The sequence below is a fragment of the Wolffia australiana genome, chromosome 5 (genome assembly GCF_029677425.1).
Source record: "Wolffia australiana isolate 7733 chromosome 5, ASM2967742v1".
In the NCBI taxonomy this organism is placed as follows: domain Eukaryota; kingdom Viridiplantae; phylum Streptophyta; class Magnoliopsida; order Alismatales; family Araceae; genus Wolffia; species Wolffia australiana.
The window spans coordinates 1,028,634-1,048,843 of record NC_135839.1 but is presented as its reverse complement, the minus strand read 5'-3'; the positions used below and the strand labels follow the sequence as shown (position 1 = coordinate 1,048,843).

At 42.1% G+C, this 20,210-nt stretch overlaps 1 protein-coding gene across 1 annotated transcript in view; it reads left to right on the top strand.

Annotated features, from left to right (window-relative positions):
* The window catches only part of ALA2 (aminophospholipid ATPase 2), a 33,577-nt gene that overhangs the window by 11,211 nt on the left and 2,156 nt on the right, over nt 1-20,210 (top strand). Inside the window, exons 8-25 of the mRNA XM_078575060.1 lie at nt 607-773; nt 2,126-2,230; nt 4,861-4,958; nt 5,052-5,194; nt 6,776-6,872; nt 6,955-7,064; nt 7,182-7,346; nt 13,902-14,056; nt 14,135-14,215; nt 14,286-14,406; nt 15,237-15,343; nt 15,571-15,702; nt 16,606-16,759; nt 17,895-18,012; nt 18,093-18,269; nt 18,340-18,391; nt 18,670-18,797; nt 19,010-19,160. Coding sequence (XP_078431186.1) covers nt 607-773; nt 2,126-2,230; nt 4,861-4,958; nt 5,052-5,194; nt 6,776-6,872; nt 6,955-7,064; nt 7,182-7,346; nt 13,902-14,056; nt 14,135-14,215; nt 14,286-14,406; nt 15,237-15,343; nt 15,571-15,702; nt 16,606-16,759; nt 17,895-18,012; nt 18,093-18,269; nt 18,340-18,391; nt 18,670-18,797; nt 19,010-19,160 — 2,261 coding nt within the window. The remainder of the gene's footprint in view (nt 1-606; nt 774-2,125; nt 2,231-4,860; nt 4,959-5,051; nt 5,195-6,775; nt 6,873-6,954; nt 7,065-7,181; nt 7,347-13,901; nt 14,057-14,134; nt 14,216-14,285; nt 14,407-15,236; nt 15,344-15,570; nt 15,703-16,605; nt 16,760-17,894; nt 18,013-18,092; nt 18,270-18,339; nt 18,392-18,669; nt 18,798-19,009; nt 19,161-20,210) is intronic.

Genomic DNA, 20,210 nt, shown 5'->3' with positions numbered 1-20,210 from the left:
TGACAAAGGTACACGTGCATTGAAATAGTCAAAACACATTCGGAAGGATGGAAAACGGTTATACAAACTCTGGAAAAGATGGACCCATATTCTATGTTTCGGTATACTGCCAATTAGTTTTCGAGGAAAAAAAATCTGGTAAACAATCAGTATTTGTGAAAACTTTGGTCTACGAAGATATAAAACATGGCTTTCTCATCGGCGTTTTCTCCTGGCCCATCGTTTTTGCGATGTTTTCTTCTTTCTATCATTTTAGTTCTCCTTTGTTTAAATCTAGTGACATTTATCTTCTTTAAAAAGAAAATCTAGTTCCATTCTTCACAATGATTCTTTCTGGGGTTTATAGCCGTAAACTGTAACATTGTCACTATCTCTTTCTTTCCTTCTTAGATGGGCTGGCTCCAGCAACGATTTCATGCTCAAACGGGCTCCATAAGATTACACAATATTAATATTAATGGTCTACCGATTCTAACTTACTATTTGGAATTTATAATCTGGAATCGTTTCCATTTCCTCTGATTGTGGTGTCTTACATACCAAATTTGATGGATTACTATACCGTTTATGGTTCATTCTGGTTTGCTTATTTCTTCATTATTTTAGGCAATGAAACAAAATTGGGGATGAGCAGAGGTATTCCCGAACCGAAACTTACCGCAGTGGATGCCATGATTGACAAGTTGATCGGAGCAATATTCTTGTTCCAGATTGTCGTAGTTACTGTTCTAGGGTTTGCTGGCAACATTTGGAAAGATACAGAAGGCCAGCAGGTTGGTCAAATGTATCTGCTACATTACATTAATGTTTCTTCAAAAAAATATTACATTGATGTTTTCTTTCTTAAATTCCGATTTTTTGGTTGGCATTGAATAGGTCTTCTGAACCGTATTGGGAAATAATCCCTGCTTTTTTTTGAAACGTATATTCCCTGATTTTCTTCTATAATAATTTCTTAATCCAGTCTTGTTTCGAAATCTGCAACAAGAGCTTAGTTCAGTCATCTTCATGGAGGCTCTAAATCTTATTCTTAAAAAAAATGGAGGCTCTAAAGTGATCAAAAATTATTTTTTGGACGTCACCAGTGTACCTGCCAGGGAACTGCTCTAATCTGACTGTCTATGATTCCAGTTGCCAGTCCTTCGTGTATTATACATTGTTTCTTTTTTGTGCACAATACTGTTCATTTTTTGTTGAACATTAAAAGGGACGATCACCCGACAAGTCAGTGATCCTCCCAATAGAACCTGACAGGCCAATCGATCTATCCAACCATGTTCAAACCCTCCTCTCTCCATCCACAAACTGAGAAAACCAGGTTGCCTTAAGTCCCTCCAACTCTTGGATAGCCCCATTAGTAGAAGCTATCCTTCCTCTGAACTGCACCTCATTGCTACACAACAATATGGCCCAAAGTGTCAGCACTACCCGCCCGCCTTCTTCCTTTATTCTAAACCTGCAACTTTTGATGGAGTCCCAAAAAGCCTCTTCCAAATTCACGTCCACCATTGATATCTCTTGGCTGCCTAGACCGTGCAAGCAAAAGGGCAGTTGAAAAATAGGTGTTGGCAGTCTTCTTCCCCTCTTGAACATAACACACCTTACTGTTCATTTTATTTATCATTTTCATTGACTTGGTGGCTCATTTTGTGGAACATAATTTTTATATTAATAATGGTTTTTAAAAGAAAATTATGTTAATGATGCTTAAAATATATTGTTGAGATACTTCCTAAATTAGCAAGAGGGATCCTTAATTCCAACTTCGTTTTTGGCTAATGTTTTGCTATGAGCACTTGAGGTGAAATGCCTTAGAAATGTAGCTGTTACATTTCTCATGTAGAGCGCCCTATTTGTAGGACTTGCAAAGAAGTGTAATGCCCTTACTGTGTGTTTCTCAATGCAATACAACAGAAATGGGCATAAGTCTAAATTACATACTTTCTAGGACTAATTTAAACATTTTAACCAGAATGCCTGTAGATACGAGGTGTCTTCCTCTGGTAAAGCTTTATAAACTATAACACATTTCATTCAAAATGCATTGTTCTGGCAAAGACTGATTGTTCATTACTAAAATGCATTTAAAATTTGGGTAGCTGTAACAGCTGTTAGCTTCTTTCAGCAATGGTATGTGATGTACCCCGATGAAGAGCCATGGTATGAGCTTTTGGTTATTCCCCTTCGGTTTGAACTACTCTGCTCTATAATGATCCCAATATCTATAAAGGTATGACTTTGTTACGTTTTGTGTTTCCAATTCCCTTTTATCCTCTAATTTAAGTTCCAAGCCTTCTCAAATTTTGATCTCCCCTTTATGCATATTTTCAATTATTTTGGTACGTTTTTTTTCGTTTTTTATTGAATGAATAGTTATTATAGAAATCCTTGGACCTGGCTGTTTTTGTTTATGGCTCAATAAATAAACGTTTTTGAAGAAGCTTGGATTCTACAGGGTACAGGGTTCAATGTGAAAAGGAGGCTTAGGCTCTGATAGAAGTAACAATTGTGAAAGAGGTAGTAGAAAGAAAGAATCAAGAACTAATCGTGAAAGATGAAGAGCCTGGTACTTTGTGTCTTTCTCTGGTCATGGAATTGCTCCATGTCCAGCCTCAGTCACTTGCGGCCTTTCCCCAAGAGGGAACAGTTCTTGAAATTCCTCCAATAGCATAAATGCTCCTGCGCACCTCATATTTATGGATTCATAGCAGGGGGCCCTTTATTTCAAAATAACAGTGTGGGGACCTTTATTTCAAAAAAACAGTGCGTGGCATGCCTTCCTCCTTTGGTTGGTCGTAGTAAAGAGCCTATCAGCCTCAAACTCTCTGATATGCAAGTTGTATCAATAGTAGATTTCGAGTGGATCCAGTATGAAAAACAGTTTTACCAATGTACTCTAAGAAAAGAATAGGAATCAGAAAGGACTGGACAGGATCGGACGGCCCTCCTTCCTGCGGATGAGCTCCTTCCCAAGATCAGACTGAGACAGCTCCTTCTCGATGAAGATGCTCCTTCCACAGATCTGAACCTCCTGCCTCCTCCTTGCTCTAGATAGACCTTCCGTAGTCAGCAAAGCACCCTCCCCGCTGCGACGGACCTCGACGGAAGTGAACCGTCTCCTCTTCCCCTCAAACAAGAAAGAAATGCCAAAAGTAGTTAGTGAGCTCCTACACCACTTCATTTATAGTACCCGACCTCCTGGATCTTGACTTAGTCAACGCCGGGGTAGATAGTCCTGCAGTCCTGCTTGTACTTGTTCCTCCGACCATACTTCTTATAGTAGAACTTATCACTCTCTTAGTCCCATTAGGGTTCGTGTTAGAAGATACCTGAATTGCTTTTTCAATTCAGGTATCCCTTGGAACTTCCTATATTGTAGTAATGGCCTTATGATAACCATCTTATCGGATCCATCATATTGGGTCCCTGAGACCCAGTACAATTGTAACCCTATATAAATATTAGGGTTGTATGATTGAAAATAAGTGAAGCATTTTTGGCGGCTATGGTTTAAACAGGTAGATCGAGGGGAGTGTCTGAAGACAACAGTTAGCTACAAGGAGATTATAGGGAAAATGAGAGAAAGTCGTAATGGACTAGAATAATGGGCCATTGCACAAGAGAAGGCATAAAATAGAAAAACAGCTACATTTAACAGTTTTCTACATGAAAAAGGATGTTCTTTAGAGTAGACAATGTCTAATAATTTCATTTAATGGTTAATACTTATTTGAAATGAAATTATTAGACATTGTCTACTCTAAAGAACATCCTTTTTCATGTAGAAAACTGTTAACTGTAGCTGTTTTTCTATTTAAAGGACATCCTTTTAATGATTTCATTCCACATTGGGAGATGGGGCAACATTTCGTTTTTGGACTAACAACTTGTCCAATCACGGATCCATGAATTTGAGGTTCCCAAGGTTATTTGCTCTAGCGAGGAATCTAGAGGCCACGGTCAGGGAATGTCGGGATGAGGCTTGGGTCCCTCTGCTGACAGAAGCTTTATCAGAGCCACGGTTTGAGGAGCTGTTGGGGCTACAAGCGACAATTCTACCATTCAGACCGGTAGTTGATTCCCACGATGGTTGGATGTGGTGGGGGCCGTCTTTCTCAGTGAAAGATGCATATCTGAAAATCCAAGGGACAGCTCGGGACGATGAGACAAGAAGTAAGGCCTGCCACATGTTGATGACATGCAAAGTCCCCCTTAAAGTGCGGCTCTTCAGTTGGTTGCTGAGGCGACGAAGGCTGGTCACAAGGCTCTATCGGCGGAGATGGGCCCCTGCAGCTCCCATTGACTGTCCTATGTGTGACAGGAGTGAGGAAAATTGCTCCCATCTGTTCTTCACGTGTCAGTTCGTGCAGGCCGTCTGGGCATCGCAGCATTTGCCGGGGTTGGATATCTCCTCGGACGAGGCCTTTTGGACTTCAGTTTTAGACGGCAGACACAAAGTCGACTAGATTGGGGGCACTTGCTAGCGGTGCTCTGGACGATATGGCTGCATCGAAATGAGATAGTGTTTAAAGGGACAGCGGCTTCGGTGGAGAATGCGGCTCATGATGTGGAGGCGCTGATATCTTTTTGGGGTGGAGGGAGAGGATAGCTCTGGACCATTAATTATAGAGGGTCGGCCACCAGTTTCGGGTGGTCTTCCTTATTGTTAAAAAAAAAACCATTAAATGATTAATTCTGAATAAATGACTTAGTTTTAACTATTTCTCAATGAGGTATCTTGTGTGTAGAAATTTGTGGATTTTATATGTCATCCCAAACATTATTTCGTTTTGGCTTCTTTTGCTGGTCGATATTAAAAAATATTATCTGCCTAAATTTTTTTCGTTATATCTTTTGCAGGTATCTCTAGACCTTGTAAAGAGCGTGTATGCAAAATTCATTGACTGGGATGAAGATATGTATGACCACGATGCCCAATGCCACTCACATGCAGCTAAGTAAGACTTCTGCTCTTATCTTCAAAATAATTTAAGTTCTTAGCCTTCTTTGCCTTTTTTTCTGATCTTTTCATCTCCTTTCTTTTCTGGCAGTACTGCAATCAGTGAGGATTTGGGACAAGTTGAATATATATTGACTGATAAAACGGGGACATTGACAGAAAATAAGATGATTTTCCGGAAATGCTGCATCAGCGGCACATTCTACGGAAGTGACTCGGGGGATGCATTGAGAGGTTTATTTTTCTTTAATCCTTGAATCTCTATGTTAGTCTTACTATTGGTGAACTGTTTGTTCTTTCATTTCTTTGTTTCTGTTTTCCATATTTGTACCTGGACTCATCAATCAGCTCTTCATTCGAATAATCAGATTGAATGACCCTTCCCAAGCCCAGTCCTCATTCAGCTGCAGGTGCAGCCACCATTTCAACCCAATATCCACTCAGTTCCAGCCCTCTTCCTCTAAACCCCTTTTGAAGGTTCGTTGATATGATACTTATAGTATAAGAAATGTACTTCCAAGAGTTACATAGATGTCAGATCCATGGAGAATGTTCACGGAGGATCATTACAAGAGTGAGAGATGAAATAGGATCAGTAGAGATTCCAAAAAAATATAGAATTGGAGCGTCACCTGATCGGCACTGCGCTTCTGGAGCAGAGGATCTCCGCTCTCCAGCCATTGCCGCAGAAACTTGTAACTAACTTATTCAGATCCCAATGGGGAAATGACCTTATTTTTATGGTCCCATACCCCTGCTTAATTACCTGTTTGGCATGCGTTGTGAGAACATGCTATTGGTGCCTCCTGTTTAGCCCACATTTTAAGCCTTCTTAGGCAGGCGTTTCGGAGGTGCGGATCATGCTTCTTCCTCTCTATCCCTGTGGAGATCCCCTATCTGGGGAATTCTTTCTCCATGTCTTCCCTGTGCACCTGTCTGGGGAATTCTGCTGGACCTTTAAACTATGCCGCTCAGTCCTCATTACCCTTTTGATTCCCTTATATGAACTAGGTTTCTGTTAATGTTATCAGAGCGTATGATATATTTTTATATCCTTCAATAATTTTCTCTCAAGAACTGAATAATTTTGAGCTAGAGTTGAAGCAATAATGGATGCCTTGGATTAAAGATTAGAAGAACAACAGTCTGTGGAGGCGCAACAGACCATATCCATCTTAGGCTAAAACAATCTATTCAAGAAACTTATCAACTTCTCGCACAATGCTGACTCTTTTGCCAATAGCGTGTGATATGATTTTATACCCCCAAAACGGCGATCTTCTTCATTCTAAACCCATTAGGGGCATTTTGGTCTTTTGGCTATCAGCCATTTCCCTTTTTTTGGCTATTGCCTACCCCTTAAAACGGCAGTCAAGAAGTGAATTGAAATGGTGTTTTGGTGCCTATCTCTCTGCCTCTCTGGATTTGAAGGCGACGCCCACTCTGTCCTAGTCCCCTGCTGATGTATACTCTGCCAGCCACTCTCTTCTGGGCAACAAGGTGATGTTCATTCCACCAACTCCTCCCCCTTTTGACTAGAAGGCAACATGCACTTCATTTCTAGTTCATGTCCACTCAACCATCTCTCTTCTATCCCTGTCTCACTATTCCTCTATCTCCAGATATATTCTGAAACGATTCCTAGATAGAACATCAGGGTTTTATCGGCATGATTCTCATGAACGATTGTTTGAGTCTTATTACCTCTCTAGGGTTTGTTGATTTTATGAGGGTAACTTTTACGTTTATTTGAGGAATTGAGTGCTACAGGAAATTTTAAATTTTGTGATATTGACCAGTTATCTTTCTAGATAGATGGTGTACTGCTCAATGATGTAATCAACAGAACTCCTGATGTTCTCAGATTCCTGACAGTCATGTCCATTTGCAACAGTGTTGTGCCAAGCAAAAGGTGCCTTTATACCTCAATTGTCATGTATTGTATATGCATACCTATCCAGCGTTATATATTAACCATGTCTCATTCTCTATAGTTCTATTGGAGAAATCACCTACAAGGCCCAGTCGCAGGATGAAGATGCTCTTGTCACTGCTGCAGCCCACTTAAATGTCATTTTTCTTAACCGAACAGGAAATATTCTTGGTGAGACCTACTCGATGATACTGCTTTCCTTCTTTTCCCCCTGGGATTCAAAGATATATTTCGTAATTTAGTTCTCTACTTTTTGGTGCAAACTTAATTATTTTTTTGGATTTTTAGATGTAATTTTCAACAACGTAATCGTTCAATATGAACTTCTGGACACTCTGGAGTTTACATCTGATCGCAAGAGAATGTCAGTGGTCGTTAGAGATTCTCAAAGCGGGAAGATATTTCTCCTGACGAAAGGAGCAGATGAGTCGATTCTCCCCGTTGCCGGGCCAGGTGATTTTGAAATTTTATCAGTCCTAATGTTCACGCTTTTCTACTTGGTTGGAAGAAAAATATTGATTCTCATGTTTATTATTAATTATGTGCTTTATATCTTAATGGGCCTCATATTTTTCCAATGTTGGATTACGAAAGGAAATATCAAATTCATAGGGTTAATGTAGGCGCCTCTGTCTAACAGAAACTATTATTTGAAGCCTTGAACTCTTAGCCTGGGGGTTGAGTAAAGAGCATTGCATGAACATCTTTCTAAAGAGAGAAGAGTAATGCAGGCGCCTGTCTAACAGAAACTATTACTTGAAGCTTTCAATTATTAGCCTGGGGGTTGAGTGAAGACGATTGAATGAACATCTTTCTAGCACCAAGAAATGTTTAATCTTCAGATATTTCAACTCATTTTCCTTGGAATCCTCAGACTCTTATGTTTCTCTTGTGATCCCTCCTTAAAATTTGCAAGGATCTTCATTGTATGAAGTACAAAAAATGAGTATTTGATGGGGCCCCACATTGCTGATAGTCGTAAATGTTTTTGCCCAACAAGATTTGATATAATAACCTTCAATTTTAATGTTTCCAACACCAGTGATGCAATTTGGGGACAAGAAAGGACGAAAGGGATGAAAAAGAGGGTGTCAGGGTAGAGAGGAGAGAGGGGGGCACGGAAGGTGTTGTCTGGGGAACGGCTGAGAAGCCAGGGAAGGTATGAAGATGAGAGGGAAGGGTTAGGGTCGAGGGGTAGAGAGAGATAATAGGGAGGGAGAAGGAACTCAAAATATCTCTCCAGGTTATCCTCTGAGGACGATCATGTATTATTTACATCATGAGGTGCTGACGTCTGTTTCCTCCAATTATTATACTGTCAAAGGTGTATCATATCAGTATTTTTATGGATTCTTTTATTGTTGGATGTCTTCATTTAATACCTGGCGGCTTACTCTCCATTATTTAAGAGTACTTAGTGTTGATATGATTATTATGTTTCTTTATTTTTCTCTCTCCTGTTAGCCCATTAAGGGCCCTATCTCTAGTCAGCCCATTAGGGCTCCCTATAAAACCCTGTAATCTCTTTCATTTCAATGTAAGAAGAATTGTTTTCTTGTTCACATGGTATCAGAGCCCTAACCCTAACCCTAATCTGGGTTTCCTGGGCTTGACCTTGCGCTCCGATCTCTGGCGGTTCTCACGACCGCCTGATCTCGCGCTCCGGTCCATCGCCGTCCGCCGTATCCTGCACCGGGGGTCGCGTGCAGCAGTTTGCCACGCCCAGCAGCCAGCCGCCCGCCGCGAGCAACCGCCTGCCGTGCGCAGCTGCCAGCCGCGCACGGTCGCCCGCCGCGCGCAGCCTCCCGGCGCGCGCAGCAACCGGCCGCCGCGGCGCTCGCCGCGCACAGCAGCCCGGGCGTGAGCAGCCGCCGCCGCGCGCGCAGCTGCCAGCCGCGACGGTCGCCCTCCGCGCGAAGCCTCCCGGCGCGCAGCAGCCAGCGCGCGCACAGCCGCGTGCCGGTCCGCATCGACCTGCCTCGGTCCGTGCCGCGAGCCGCATCCGCCGCGCCGTGTATCTGCCTCAGTCGAGCCATCAGCTCTTGCAGATCCCACCGCTCGGTGCAGTTGTTTCTTGCGGCTGGTTCAGCACCTTCTGACTGTGATCTACTCTGATTGAGCCGCCGGATTCTACAATGACGAATCCGGTTGCTGCTGATTCGCCAGAAGCCCAGACCTCCACTGTTACGCCAGACTCGACGCCGGTATCTACGCCACATGCAGCTGCAGTGCCTCTTGAGCCCGGGAATTGGTCGTCCTCTCTTGGGCCATTCTCTCTGCCTAGGATGCCTCCGGATGGTATGTTTACTGGATTTAATCTTCTGCAATGGCGCCAGTACGTCCAGATCACTTTAAAGGGGCGTCTCATGCGCCATCTTCTAGAAGACGGACCTCCCCTGACCGATCCCAAGTATTATGACTGGCTGGACGTTGAGGGGGTAGTTCATCGCTGGCTCTTGGACAGTATTTCACCCAGTGTTAAAGGTGAATTCCTATCTCTAGAGTCGGCTCGGGCGGTCTGGGAAGCGGCACTCGAGAGCCACTCCAAGAAGCACAACATTGCGACTTTGTACGAATTGGTGCATCGGGCCGCCAACCTGCGTCAAGGAGACCGGTCTATCATGGAGTACAGTACGGAGCTCATTTCGTTGTGGAATGAGATTGACCACTACATGCCGCCCAACCCTCATTCGGTGGACCGCAAATATACTCTTCAACTTCGGGTTTTCCAGTTTCTTATGGGACTGAACCCGGAATATGAAGCGGTACGGGCTCAGCTTATACATCGGGAGACTGGTCCTACCTTCAAGGATGCGCTCCGCAGTGTGAGGGTTGAAGAATCTCGCTTTCAGCAAGCCCAGAACTCGGCTTCGGCACTTGTAGCTCAGTCCTCTTCGTCTGCGCGCCCATCGACGACTACACCACCCAGTTCTTTGCCACGTGGTCAGACTGCTCGGACGGAGGATTCTCCGAAGGGTGATCCTTCGCTGTTTTGCAATTACTGCAAGAAGCGAGGTCACTCTAAGGAGACGTGCTACAAGCTTCAACGGAAACGCATGCAGCACAGTAACTTTGCTACTGTCGCACCTGCTGCCGGTCCCGTGCCTACTCCGGGTCAAGTACCTATGCCATATGGTCTTCTCCCGCCCTCGCCCGCCAGCTTTACTCCGGAAGAAATGGAACGTCTACGCCAATTGCTGGATCCTCCAGTCGTGGGATCATGCTCCTTGGCCCACGCAGGTATGTCCACCGGTCTTCCTACACCTCCATCCCCTTCTGGCCATTCTCCTTTCTCTTCTACTTGGCTCCTTGATTCCGGTGCCACCGCCCACATGACTCCTAATCCAAGAGCCTTTGTGACTTATGAACCCGTCCCTGGATCCTCCAAAGTCAAAACAGCCTCCGGCGATCTTCTCACCGTGGCGGGTATTGGACGTGTGGCTATTTCCTCTTCTATGCATCTACCTAAAGTTCTTCATGTTCCACGTCTTACTCATCATCTTCTCTCCTTATCTAGCCTTGTTCGCGACTTGAACCAAGACCTTACATTCTCTCCTACTTCATGTTTTTATCGTGATAAGGTGTCGGGGAGGACGATTTCCATTGCTGAGGAGCATGAGGGGCTCTATCTTGTTCGACCTCGTTCGACTTCTTTTGCTGTTGCTGCTGCGGCAGTTTCCCTTTCGACTTCCCACGAGCGTTTGTGGCTTCTTCATCGACGTGTCGGCCATCCCTCTTTTGCTAATCTTTATCGTCTTTTCCCCAAACTTTTTCAAGGCCATTCTGTGGACCGTTTTGTTTGTAATGCTTGTCGAATTGCGAAACATCATCGCACTACGTATCCTATCTCTTCTTCTCATTCTTTGACCCCATTCTCCCTTATTCACACCGATGTGTGGGGACCATCCCCTATTCACAGCACTTCCGGCTCTCGATGGCTATGCATCTTCATTGACGATGCAACTCGTTTCACGTGGGCATATTTCTTAAAGAACAAATCGGAGATATCACGTGTCATTCCTCAATTCTACTCACTTGTCCAGACTCAATTTTCTACATCAATTCGTCGCTTCTGCTCCGACAATGCTAAAGACTACGTTAACACTTCGTTAAGCACTTTCTTTCGAGACAAAGGCATTATCCATGAAACCTCTTGCCCTTATACACCCCAGCAAAATGGCGTTGCCGAAAGAAAATTCCGCCACATCTTTGACATGACTCGGAGCCTTCTCTTCCATATGCATGTGCCCAAGTATTTTTGGGGGGAAGCCGTCTCCACCGCCATCCATCTCCTCAACCGCCTTCCGTCTCGAGTGCTTGACTATTCCACTCCTATTGACCGTCTTCAGCATGTCTTTCCCACTCTCTCTCCGAACTAATCTCACCCCTCGTGTATTTGGATGTGTCTGCTATGCGCCTAACCATCACCTTGGTCGTGATAAACTGGATCCTCGTGCTATCAAATGTGTGTTTGTTGGTTATTCTTCCACCCAAAAAGGGTATTTATGCTATCATCCACCCTCTTGTCGGTTTGTCGTCACCAAAGATGCCACGTTTGATGAATTTCTTCCCTACTATTCCTCCTCTTCTCCAGAACCATCATCGTCCACATCTCCATCCGATCCACTTGAATTCCTAATTCTTCCTCCACCATCTCCTCCGTCATCCGTCTCTAGTCCCTCTTCGCCGGCCCCGACAGAAGTGTCTCCTCCTGTTGCTCCTCCAGAGATTGTGCCTCCCGACCCGTCTCCGGCCGCCGTCTCAGTCCCTCCTGTGGAGACTCCTCCTATCCCTGCTGCTGAATTCCCCTCTTCTGCCGAAACTTCTTCGATTCCACCGCTTCCTATACGTCGCTGCCCGCCTGAAAAACGCTACGGTATTACTCTTGCTCGTCGAAAACCTCGGGTTGCTTCTTCTTCTCCAGCTGTCCCGCCTCCCTCTTCCTCCACCCCTCTAGAAACCTCCTCATTAGCCGTGCTGCCCTCGTCTCGTTCTTCTCCTCTCTATCCATTAGAGGCATCCATCTCATCTCACCGTCTCTCACCATCCTATCATGCCCTTCTCACCTCACTTGATGCCACTTCCCTTCCAAAGACGGTGGACATTGCCCTTTCATTTCCGCATTGGCGTCAGGCTATGGCGGAGGAGCTTCATGCTCTTGCTCAAAATGAGACGTGGGATCTGGTTCCTCTACCGGCCGGGAAGCATCTAGTGGGTAGCCGTTGGGTGTATGCTGTGAAGCATAATTCCGACGGTTCTATTGAGAGGCACAAAGCCCGGGTTGTGGCGCAAGGGTTTACTCAGAAGCATGGCATTGATTGTCAGGAGACATTTGCCCCCGTCGCCAAGCTGAATACGGTGCGGATCTTATTGGCCCTTGCTGCGGATCGTGGCTGGATTTTGCAGCAATATGATGTGAAGAACGCTTTTCTGCATGGTGATTTGACTGAGGAGATCTACATGGCATTACCTCCTGGCTACACTTCCTTAGTGCCGTTGTCTCCAAAGTCGGTTGTCTTTCGCCTGAAGAAAGCACTATATGGCTTGAAGCAATCTCCTCGAGTGTGGTTTGGTCGTTTCACGATGGCCATGAAGCGCCGTGGATACCATCAGTGTAATGGAGATCACACCCTCTTCTACCGCCATTCCACGTCAGGGGGAGTCGCTATTCTTCTTGTGTACGTGGATGACATCATTCTTACGGGTGATGATACGGCGACCATTACGGAGCTGGCTATGTATCTTTCGTCGGAATTTGCTATTTGCCATCTTGGCCCGTTGAGGTACTTTCTTGGCATAGAGGTGGCATATTCTTCGAGCGGGATCTTTATTTGTCAGAGAAAGTATACGGTGGACCTTCTCTGTGAGCTTGGAAAGGAGGACTCCAAGCCTGCTTCGACACCGATTGATGCGAACCATCGACTTGGTGCCGATGCGGATGAGGAGCTTGCTGAGCCTGGACCATATAGAAGACTTGTGGGCAAACTGATTTATCTCACCCACACTCGTCCGGACGTTGCATATTCAGTGGGTGTTCTGAGTCAGTTTATGCAGACTCCTCGCAGGAGCCATTTTCATGCTGCTCATCGTCTCCTCCGTTTCCTGAAGGGCACCATTGGCCGTGGACTATTGTTTCGTCGCCATACCGGCCTGCGTCTCGAAGTCTACACCGACGCAGATTATGCTGGCTCTGTGGTTGATCGTCGGTCCACATCTGGATATTGCACCTTCTTGGGCGGCAATCTGATTACTTGGAGGAGCAAGAAGCAGAAAGTGGTCTCCCGATCAAGTGCTGAAGCGGAGTTCCGTGCCCTTGCGCATGGTCTGTGTGAAGCACTTTGGATTACCCAGCTTCTTCGTGAGCTACAGTGTCCAGTTATCTTCCCTGTCCAGCTGTTCTGCGACAACAAATCGGCGATTAGCATTGCTCATGACCCCGTTCAGCATGATCGTACAAAGCACATTGAGATCGATCGCCATTTCATCAAAGAGAAGCTTGAATCGGGAGATTTTTGCACGCCATATGTTCCGTCCGCTGAACAACTTGCAGATATCTTCACCAAAGGGCTTCATGCCCCTAGGTTTGAGGAGCTCTGTTCCAAGCTGGGTGTGGAAAACATCCACGCTCCAGCTTGAGGGGGTGTTGATATGATTATTATGTTTCTTTATTTTTCTCTCTCCTGTTAGCCCATTAAGGGCCCTATCTCTAGTCAGCCCATTAGGGCTCCCTATAAAACCCTGTAATCTCTTTCATTTCAATGTAAGAAGAATTGTTTTCTTGTTCACACTTAGTAAAAGTGTTTTCATGCTAAATTCTTCTCCAGTGGTCAGTCAATAGAAACTTTTTTGCATTTATCTTGGAAAAACATGGATTAGTGTTTGTTTTCCGATATATGAAGTTATATTCTGAAGAATTTCTGATCTCAAAGAACTTCATTTAGGCTTCTAGTGATACATATTTCATTATGATATTTATATAACGACTGTCTGGGATTTCGAATTTGCCAGCCCAGCAAATAAGGATATTCAGTGATGCTGTCGAACATTATGCACAGTCAGGCCTTCGTACTCTATGTTTGGCTTGGCGTGAGCTAAATGAAGATGAATACAGAGAATGGAGTTTAATGTTCAAGGAAGCAAATAGTACACTGGTTGATCGGGAGGTAATGACTATAAACTCATCTGAGGTTTTTCTAAGACCTGGCTGAAGTTTATTCTTTGTTCATGTTGTTCCACCACAGTGGAAATTGGCGGAGGTGTGCCAGAGGTTGGAGCAGGATCTTGAGATTCTGGGTGTTACAGCCATAGAAGATCATCTTCAGGTCAAAATTTTCTCAATCAATTCTTTTTTTGGAATGATTATTCGTTTCTCATTGCATTTTTATTTTGCAGGAGGGTGTCCCGGAAACTATCGAAGTACTTCGAAAAGCGGGAATAAATTTTTGGATGTTGACTGGGGATAAGCAGAGCACTGCCATCCAAATCGCTCTTTCCTGCAACTTCATTGCTCCTGGTTTTCTTCTTGATGTTTAAAACTTTTCATCCGTTTAGGTTTCATATCTTTCAATAATACCAGAAGCAACAAGAAATTTATATTAATGGAAAGCCATCCATCTAGGTGAATCTCTTATCATTTTAGGTTGTTCTTCTCCGAAACTCGGGCCAATTTATTTACTGAAAATTTTTGGGGTGTTAGAAGGGTAGCAATTAGGATCCTAAAACCCAAAGGGGGAGAATTAGGTGGAGAGATGGATAGAAGGATAAGGGGTGGAGTGAAACTAGTAGTGGACGGTTTAGATGATTCTTTTGGTTGGACCTCTTAATAAAATTCTTCTGATTGTCTGTAAACTGTTATCTTCCTACGATAAAGCAGTGAGACCGTAGACAGCCCAGAGGAGTGGGAAAAGCATGTGTATTGGGGCAGTGGAAAATACTTTTTTTAAATGTTAGATCACCACCAACCTGTTTCAATTTGGAAATTTATTTGGCACATGTATGAAAAATGAGAAAGCCTTTAGCAATGTTCTAATGCTTCAAATATCTTTTATGCGGTAGATAATTGTTGTACAATATTCTGATGGTTTTTGTAGAACTCTCCAAAGCTTCAGTCATATCTAAAGGAAACCAACTAAACTAATATATGAAAGAAGAGACCAAGGATATAGAGTTACATGGTTAGATTTAACTCCCGCCATTAAAAAATGTACGTTTTTTTCTGCATTTTAGGCTTTGGTCGGAAAAATGTTTAATTATCTTTTGTAACTCTGATGATTTTGTTTCCATTTTTTCTTTTTCTTTCTTCAAGATTATTCCTGACACTTATTCCTTGCTTCCTTTCTGAAGAACCAAAAGGGCAACTTTTGCTGATCACGGGGAGAACAGAAGATGAAGTGTTGAGAAGCTTGGAACGGGTCTTGCTCACAATGAGGATTGCTAGTTCAGAACCTAAGGTTAGTTCTTGAAGAAACAGTTATTGTTGTTTAGCAGAAAAATCCGTGTTCTGATTGTCGAAAATAATTAATGCTTTTCCCATTTCCTCTCGATCTGTTGAAATCCTTAATGATAGGGTATGCTTAGTTTTTAAGTGATGTTTTTATTTTGATAGGATCTACGACGCACATTGAAAAATTAGACTCGTTTTTATCTACGTTCGACAGGCGGTGTCATTTTTTTGCAGGAAGTGGCATTTGTGATCGATGGTTGGGCTCTTGAGATTGCGCTAAGGCATTATAAGGAGATTTTTACTGAACTGGCTGATCTTTCTAAAACAGCGATTTGTTGTCGTGTCACTCCTTCACAGAAAGCACAGGCAATTACTTCTCTTATCTCGCAACTTGTATATCTTTGTTCCAAGTTTGATTCCTTGAAAATACACAACTAGTGAGCTCTGAAGATTTTTCATCTTTTTAGACAAAGGAAATGATGATAAGATGCTTGATTAGGTTTCAGTTATAAGCTTCTATAATGTTTGTGTAGTTTATCATTCGTTTGGCTTATATGTACCAGTGATTAGAAGCTGTAACTTTTCGTTGGTTGCCTTCAAATTTCTACCTCTAAATTTTAAAGTTCAGATTACGAAGCAGTAACTTTTCATGTAGTTTATGAACTCCTGCTTTCAATGTAGCTGCATGAAAGTTATGAACGGTGATATCCTCTTTATTGGGCTGTAATTCTAATGTTATGAATGCGGTTCAAGATTTTTAGGTGATCACCTATTATATACGTAGTCACCCTGTCTAGGTGCAATGTTTGATTATCCCTTTTGTACTTTTGAATAAGAGGTACTTTGTGCCCGAAGTTTTATGGTATTATCTTTCTATGATTCTTTGAGAAGGCTTTCATGGTTCTCTTTGTTTTTTCCCGCTTTTGCTTAGATATTTTCTTCTACATTTAACTGGGGGTAGAGAGTGGATCAAGATTTAACTAGAAGGGTATCTACACTGTTGACTAACATCCGTATGTTGGAATTACCGAGTTTCATGTTTTTTGTGCGTTCCTACTTGTACACGTAGAATCCCTCTTAAAATTTGTGTATACTGTTGGCAAACACGGTATTCTTTAGTAAGAGTTGAAAAAATAGTTTGCTCTATATTCGCAACAGAGCAAACAATGATTTGAAACCATGTAAATTCTTATTTTGAGAACTGAAACATTTCTCAAAATACTTATTCGTTACAATGTTCAAATCTCATGTTTTCCCTCTCCTATACAGCTAGTTGAACTTCTGAAATCACGTGACTTTAGAACATTGGCGATCGGTGACGGAGGAAACGATGTCCGGATGATACAGCAGGCTGATATAGGAGTTGGGATTAGTGGGAGAGAAGGCCTGCAGGCTGCAAGAGCTGCAGATTACAGTATAGGAAGTAAGTACACTTTATTTTTTCTGGTGAGATGGATTAAATATTTAATTAAATAAGATCATCTCCTTTTTCTTTTAATCATCCATTTTGTTGGAAGATAGCTATTTTTCCACATTACCATGTTAAAACTCATTCTGGACCCTCAATTACTTCCCCCCGGGACTCTCTCCAGGAGCATTTTAAGCTATAATGGATCTTTTTAGATCTATAATGTATTTTACTTGAGTGGATTGGCTCATTCTTTCAAATATCTGTAGGCTTATGATGAACTACTACTGTTTTAGATAGTAGAAGTATGCTGGGGGTAGGAGTGGATAGAGAGATGGAGAGCAATGCGAGAGATGATAGAGAGATGAATCACAGAAGTAGGGAGAGATGAGAGTAAGGGGGGGGGGGAGGAACCCTGCCATGCTAGGACTTGGGCAGTTGATGAATCCGAAGACAAAACTCCATTAGGAATAAGGGTTCCTTACATATGGATGTATACCAAAGTACTGAATTACCTGTCCTTCTCACATGTATTATTTTTCGTCAAATTTATGATATAATATTTTTGAGAAAAAATTATATTTAATATATTCTATTATGCTCTGTGGATCTTTGATGATAAATATCAAGTCAAGTGAACCAATTCATTGTCCGGAGTAATGTCTGTGCTATTGCATTATACTCTTTAAAGTCTGACTTGGACATCTGATAGTGTATATACCAGTAGTTCTGAGGTCTTGAGACATGGATGGTAACTATAGATACATGCAGAAGAAGACTTTTGATCTTGGGATTTTAGGATAACAAAGGAGAAAAGTTCTAGAACGTGAGATGTGATATGCAATTTTATTAAGTTCGTAAACCTGGAAGTTCTTTAAGTGCAGCCCGATAGTTAATAGGGAAGTTATAATAATTCCTAAGAAGGTTTTTTCTTTTATGGATTTTTCAACAAGTAGGACGCTGAACTACAAAATTTTAGTTCTCCTAAAAATGTGGCTGTAAATTCCGCTGCAAGTTTTTTTTTGAATCTTATTTGGTTGCTTTTGATTTTTATGCCATGTTCATTATCATTCGATTCGCCTGTTTTTTTATCATCCTTATCGTCTACAATATTCACATCAACTGCTTGTCACTGCTCACTTATTTACAGAGTTCAGGTTTCTCAAGAGATTGATTCTTGTACATGGGCGATATTCCTATAATCGCACAGCATTCCTTTCACAATATTCATTTTATAAATCATTGCTCATTTGTTTCATACAGATACTGTGAGTTCTCTTCCACTGCACTCCTTTCTCTTTGTACCAATTTCAAGGGGGTTGTTTATATTTCTAGGTTTATTCTGCAGGTTTTCTTTTATTTCTGGGGTCTCTGGAACGAGTTTGTTCAACTCTGTCAGCTTAATGGCATACAATATATTCTACACGAGCGTCCCTGTTCTTCTGACCAGTGTCCTTGATAAAGATCTCAAGGAAAGAACTGTCATGCAGCACCCGCAGATTCTGTTCTATTGTCAAGCCGGAAGGTGATGCTATTAATGGTTAAGATAGTTTGATTACGATAATCAGCTAGCTGAGACCTATTCCTTTCCACAGGTTACTGAATCCGAGCACATTTGCTGGATGGTTTGGAAGATCATTATTCCATGTGGGTCCTCTGCAATTTTGTCCCAAAATTTGATTTATTTATATCCTTTTACCCGTTAATTTTTTTTAGAGTATGAGGCAGATGATTTCATCATAAGTGAAGATGATATATCTCCCTGTTAGCATCATCAATTTGATCTTGATACCATACTTCATTGAGCTATTAGCATAAGCTTCACAAAGTAGAATTCTGATTTGGCATATCATGAAACTCAATATCGTGGACCAATATATCATTCAACTGTTATGGATTGATTTATGTGTTACTCTTGCTTTCAGGCAGCAGTGGTTTTCTTGATCATCATCCATGCATATGCTGATGAGAAAAGTGAGATGGAAGAGCTTTCAATAGTTGCCCTCTCCGGATGCATATGGTTACAGGCATTTGTTGTGGCCATGGAAACAAAGTAAGAACCCCAAATACCTTTTTCCACAAATGATTTTAGGGTTTGGAAAAGCCAAAAGATTATTCAGGTGTGAAATTGGTCTGTATTATTACAGGCTACAAAACTATTGGGCCTGGCCCAAGCTGAATTGTAAAAAGGATATTACTTTATAGAAAGCATAAAGATATTACTCAGTCTAGTCTTATTTTTACCTTGGGTTTCCATTTTCCCAGTTCCTTTACAGGGTTGCAACATCTTGCAATTTGGGGAAATCTGGCAGCATTTTACCTCATCAATTGTATCATCAGCTTGATACCCTCTTCCGGCATGTATAAGATTATGTTCCGACTATGCAGAATGCCATCTTACTGGATCACAATGTTTGTGAGTACTCCTTTTTTTTCCCTTTTTTGTGTTTTATGGCCTCACCTTAATTTTACCGGGATCCCTGATTCCTTTCTTCTTTTCCCATCGTTACGTTTCTGATTTTTTGGCACTGAATGGACGAATTATTGATAAGACGGCTGTTCTTTTGGTTCTTCCTTGTGAGCGATATTATATACTCTAATATAATCCTCTCGTAGTTGCAGCCATCTAATCTCAGGTTAATTAGTTTGTATAAACCATATTACACTTTCTTAGTTGCAGCCATCTAATCTCAGGTTAATCAGTTTGTATGAACCATTTTACACTTTCTTAGTTGCAGCCATCTAATCTCAGGTTAATCAGTTTGTATGAACCATTTTACACTTTCGTAGTTGCAGTCATCTTATTTTCCCAAGACGTGCTCTCTTTCAACTTAACATTCTTAGTCCTGTCCTATACATTTTTCTCAAAAGTGTCCTGTCCATTTTGCGGAGGCTGACAAAACCGTTGAAATCATGATCATAGCTCTCCAGCCATCTTCATTCAACTTCATTTTATGAATTTTGCTTCAAATCATTATCCCTTTTAGTATAAACCATATTTGATTTGCTTCTTCGAAAAAAAATCATACTTGATCACGAGAAATCAACAATTGAACACCTATTCATAGATTCTTTAGATTTACTTGTTCAGTTATCATTTATTTTCAATATCAAGAAATTATAATAAAATATTTACCGCAATCTAATCATACTCCCTATTATCTTAGGAATTAAGACATTTCCCATTATCTTCCCGTCAGAAAAAAACAGGGTCTTCCTTTTTGTCTTATTTATTTCCCGTCACCTTTTTGTCTAATCATACTCCCTATTATTTATTTCCTTTTTGTCAACACAAGAATAATCCCGTCACCTTTTTGTCTTATTTATTTCCTGTCTTTATTTGTAAATGTGGGCCCCACATATAAGGGGCCCACTCACTTACTAATCCGCTAGTGCACTCTGATATGGGTTCAGCCCATTTATTTGTAAATCTCTGGTTTTAAACCAGAGAAACCCAAAGAACGAA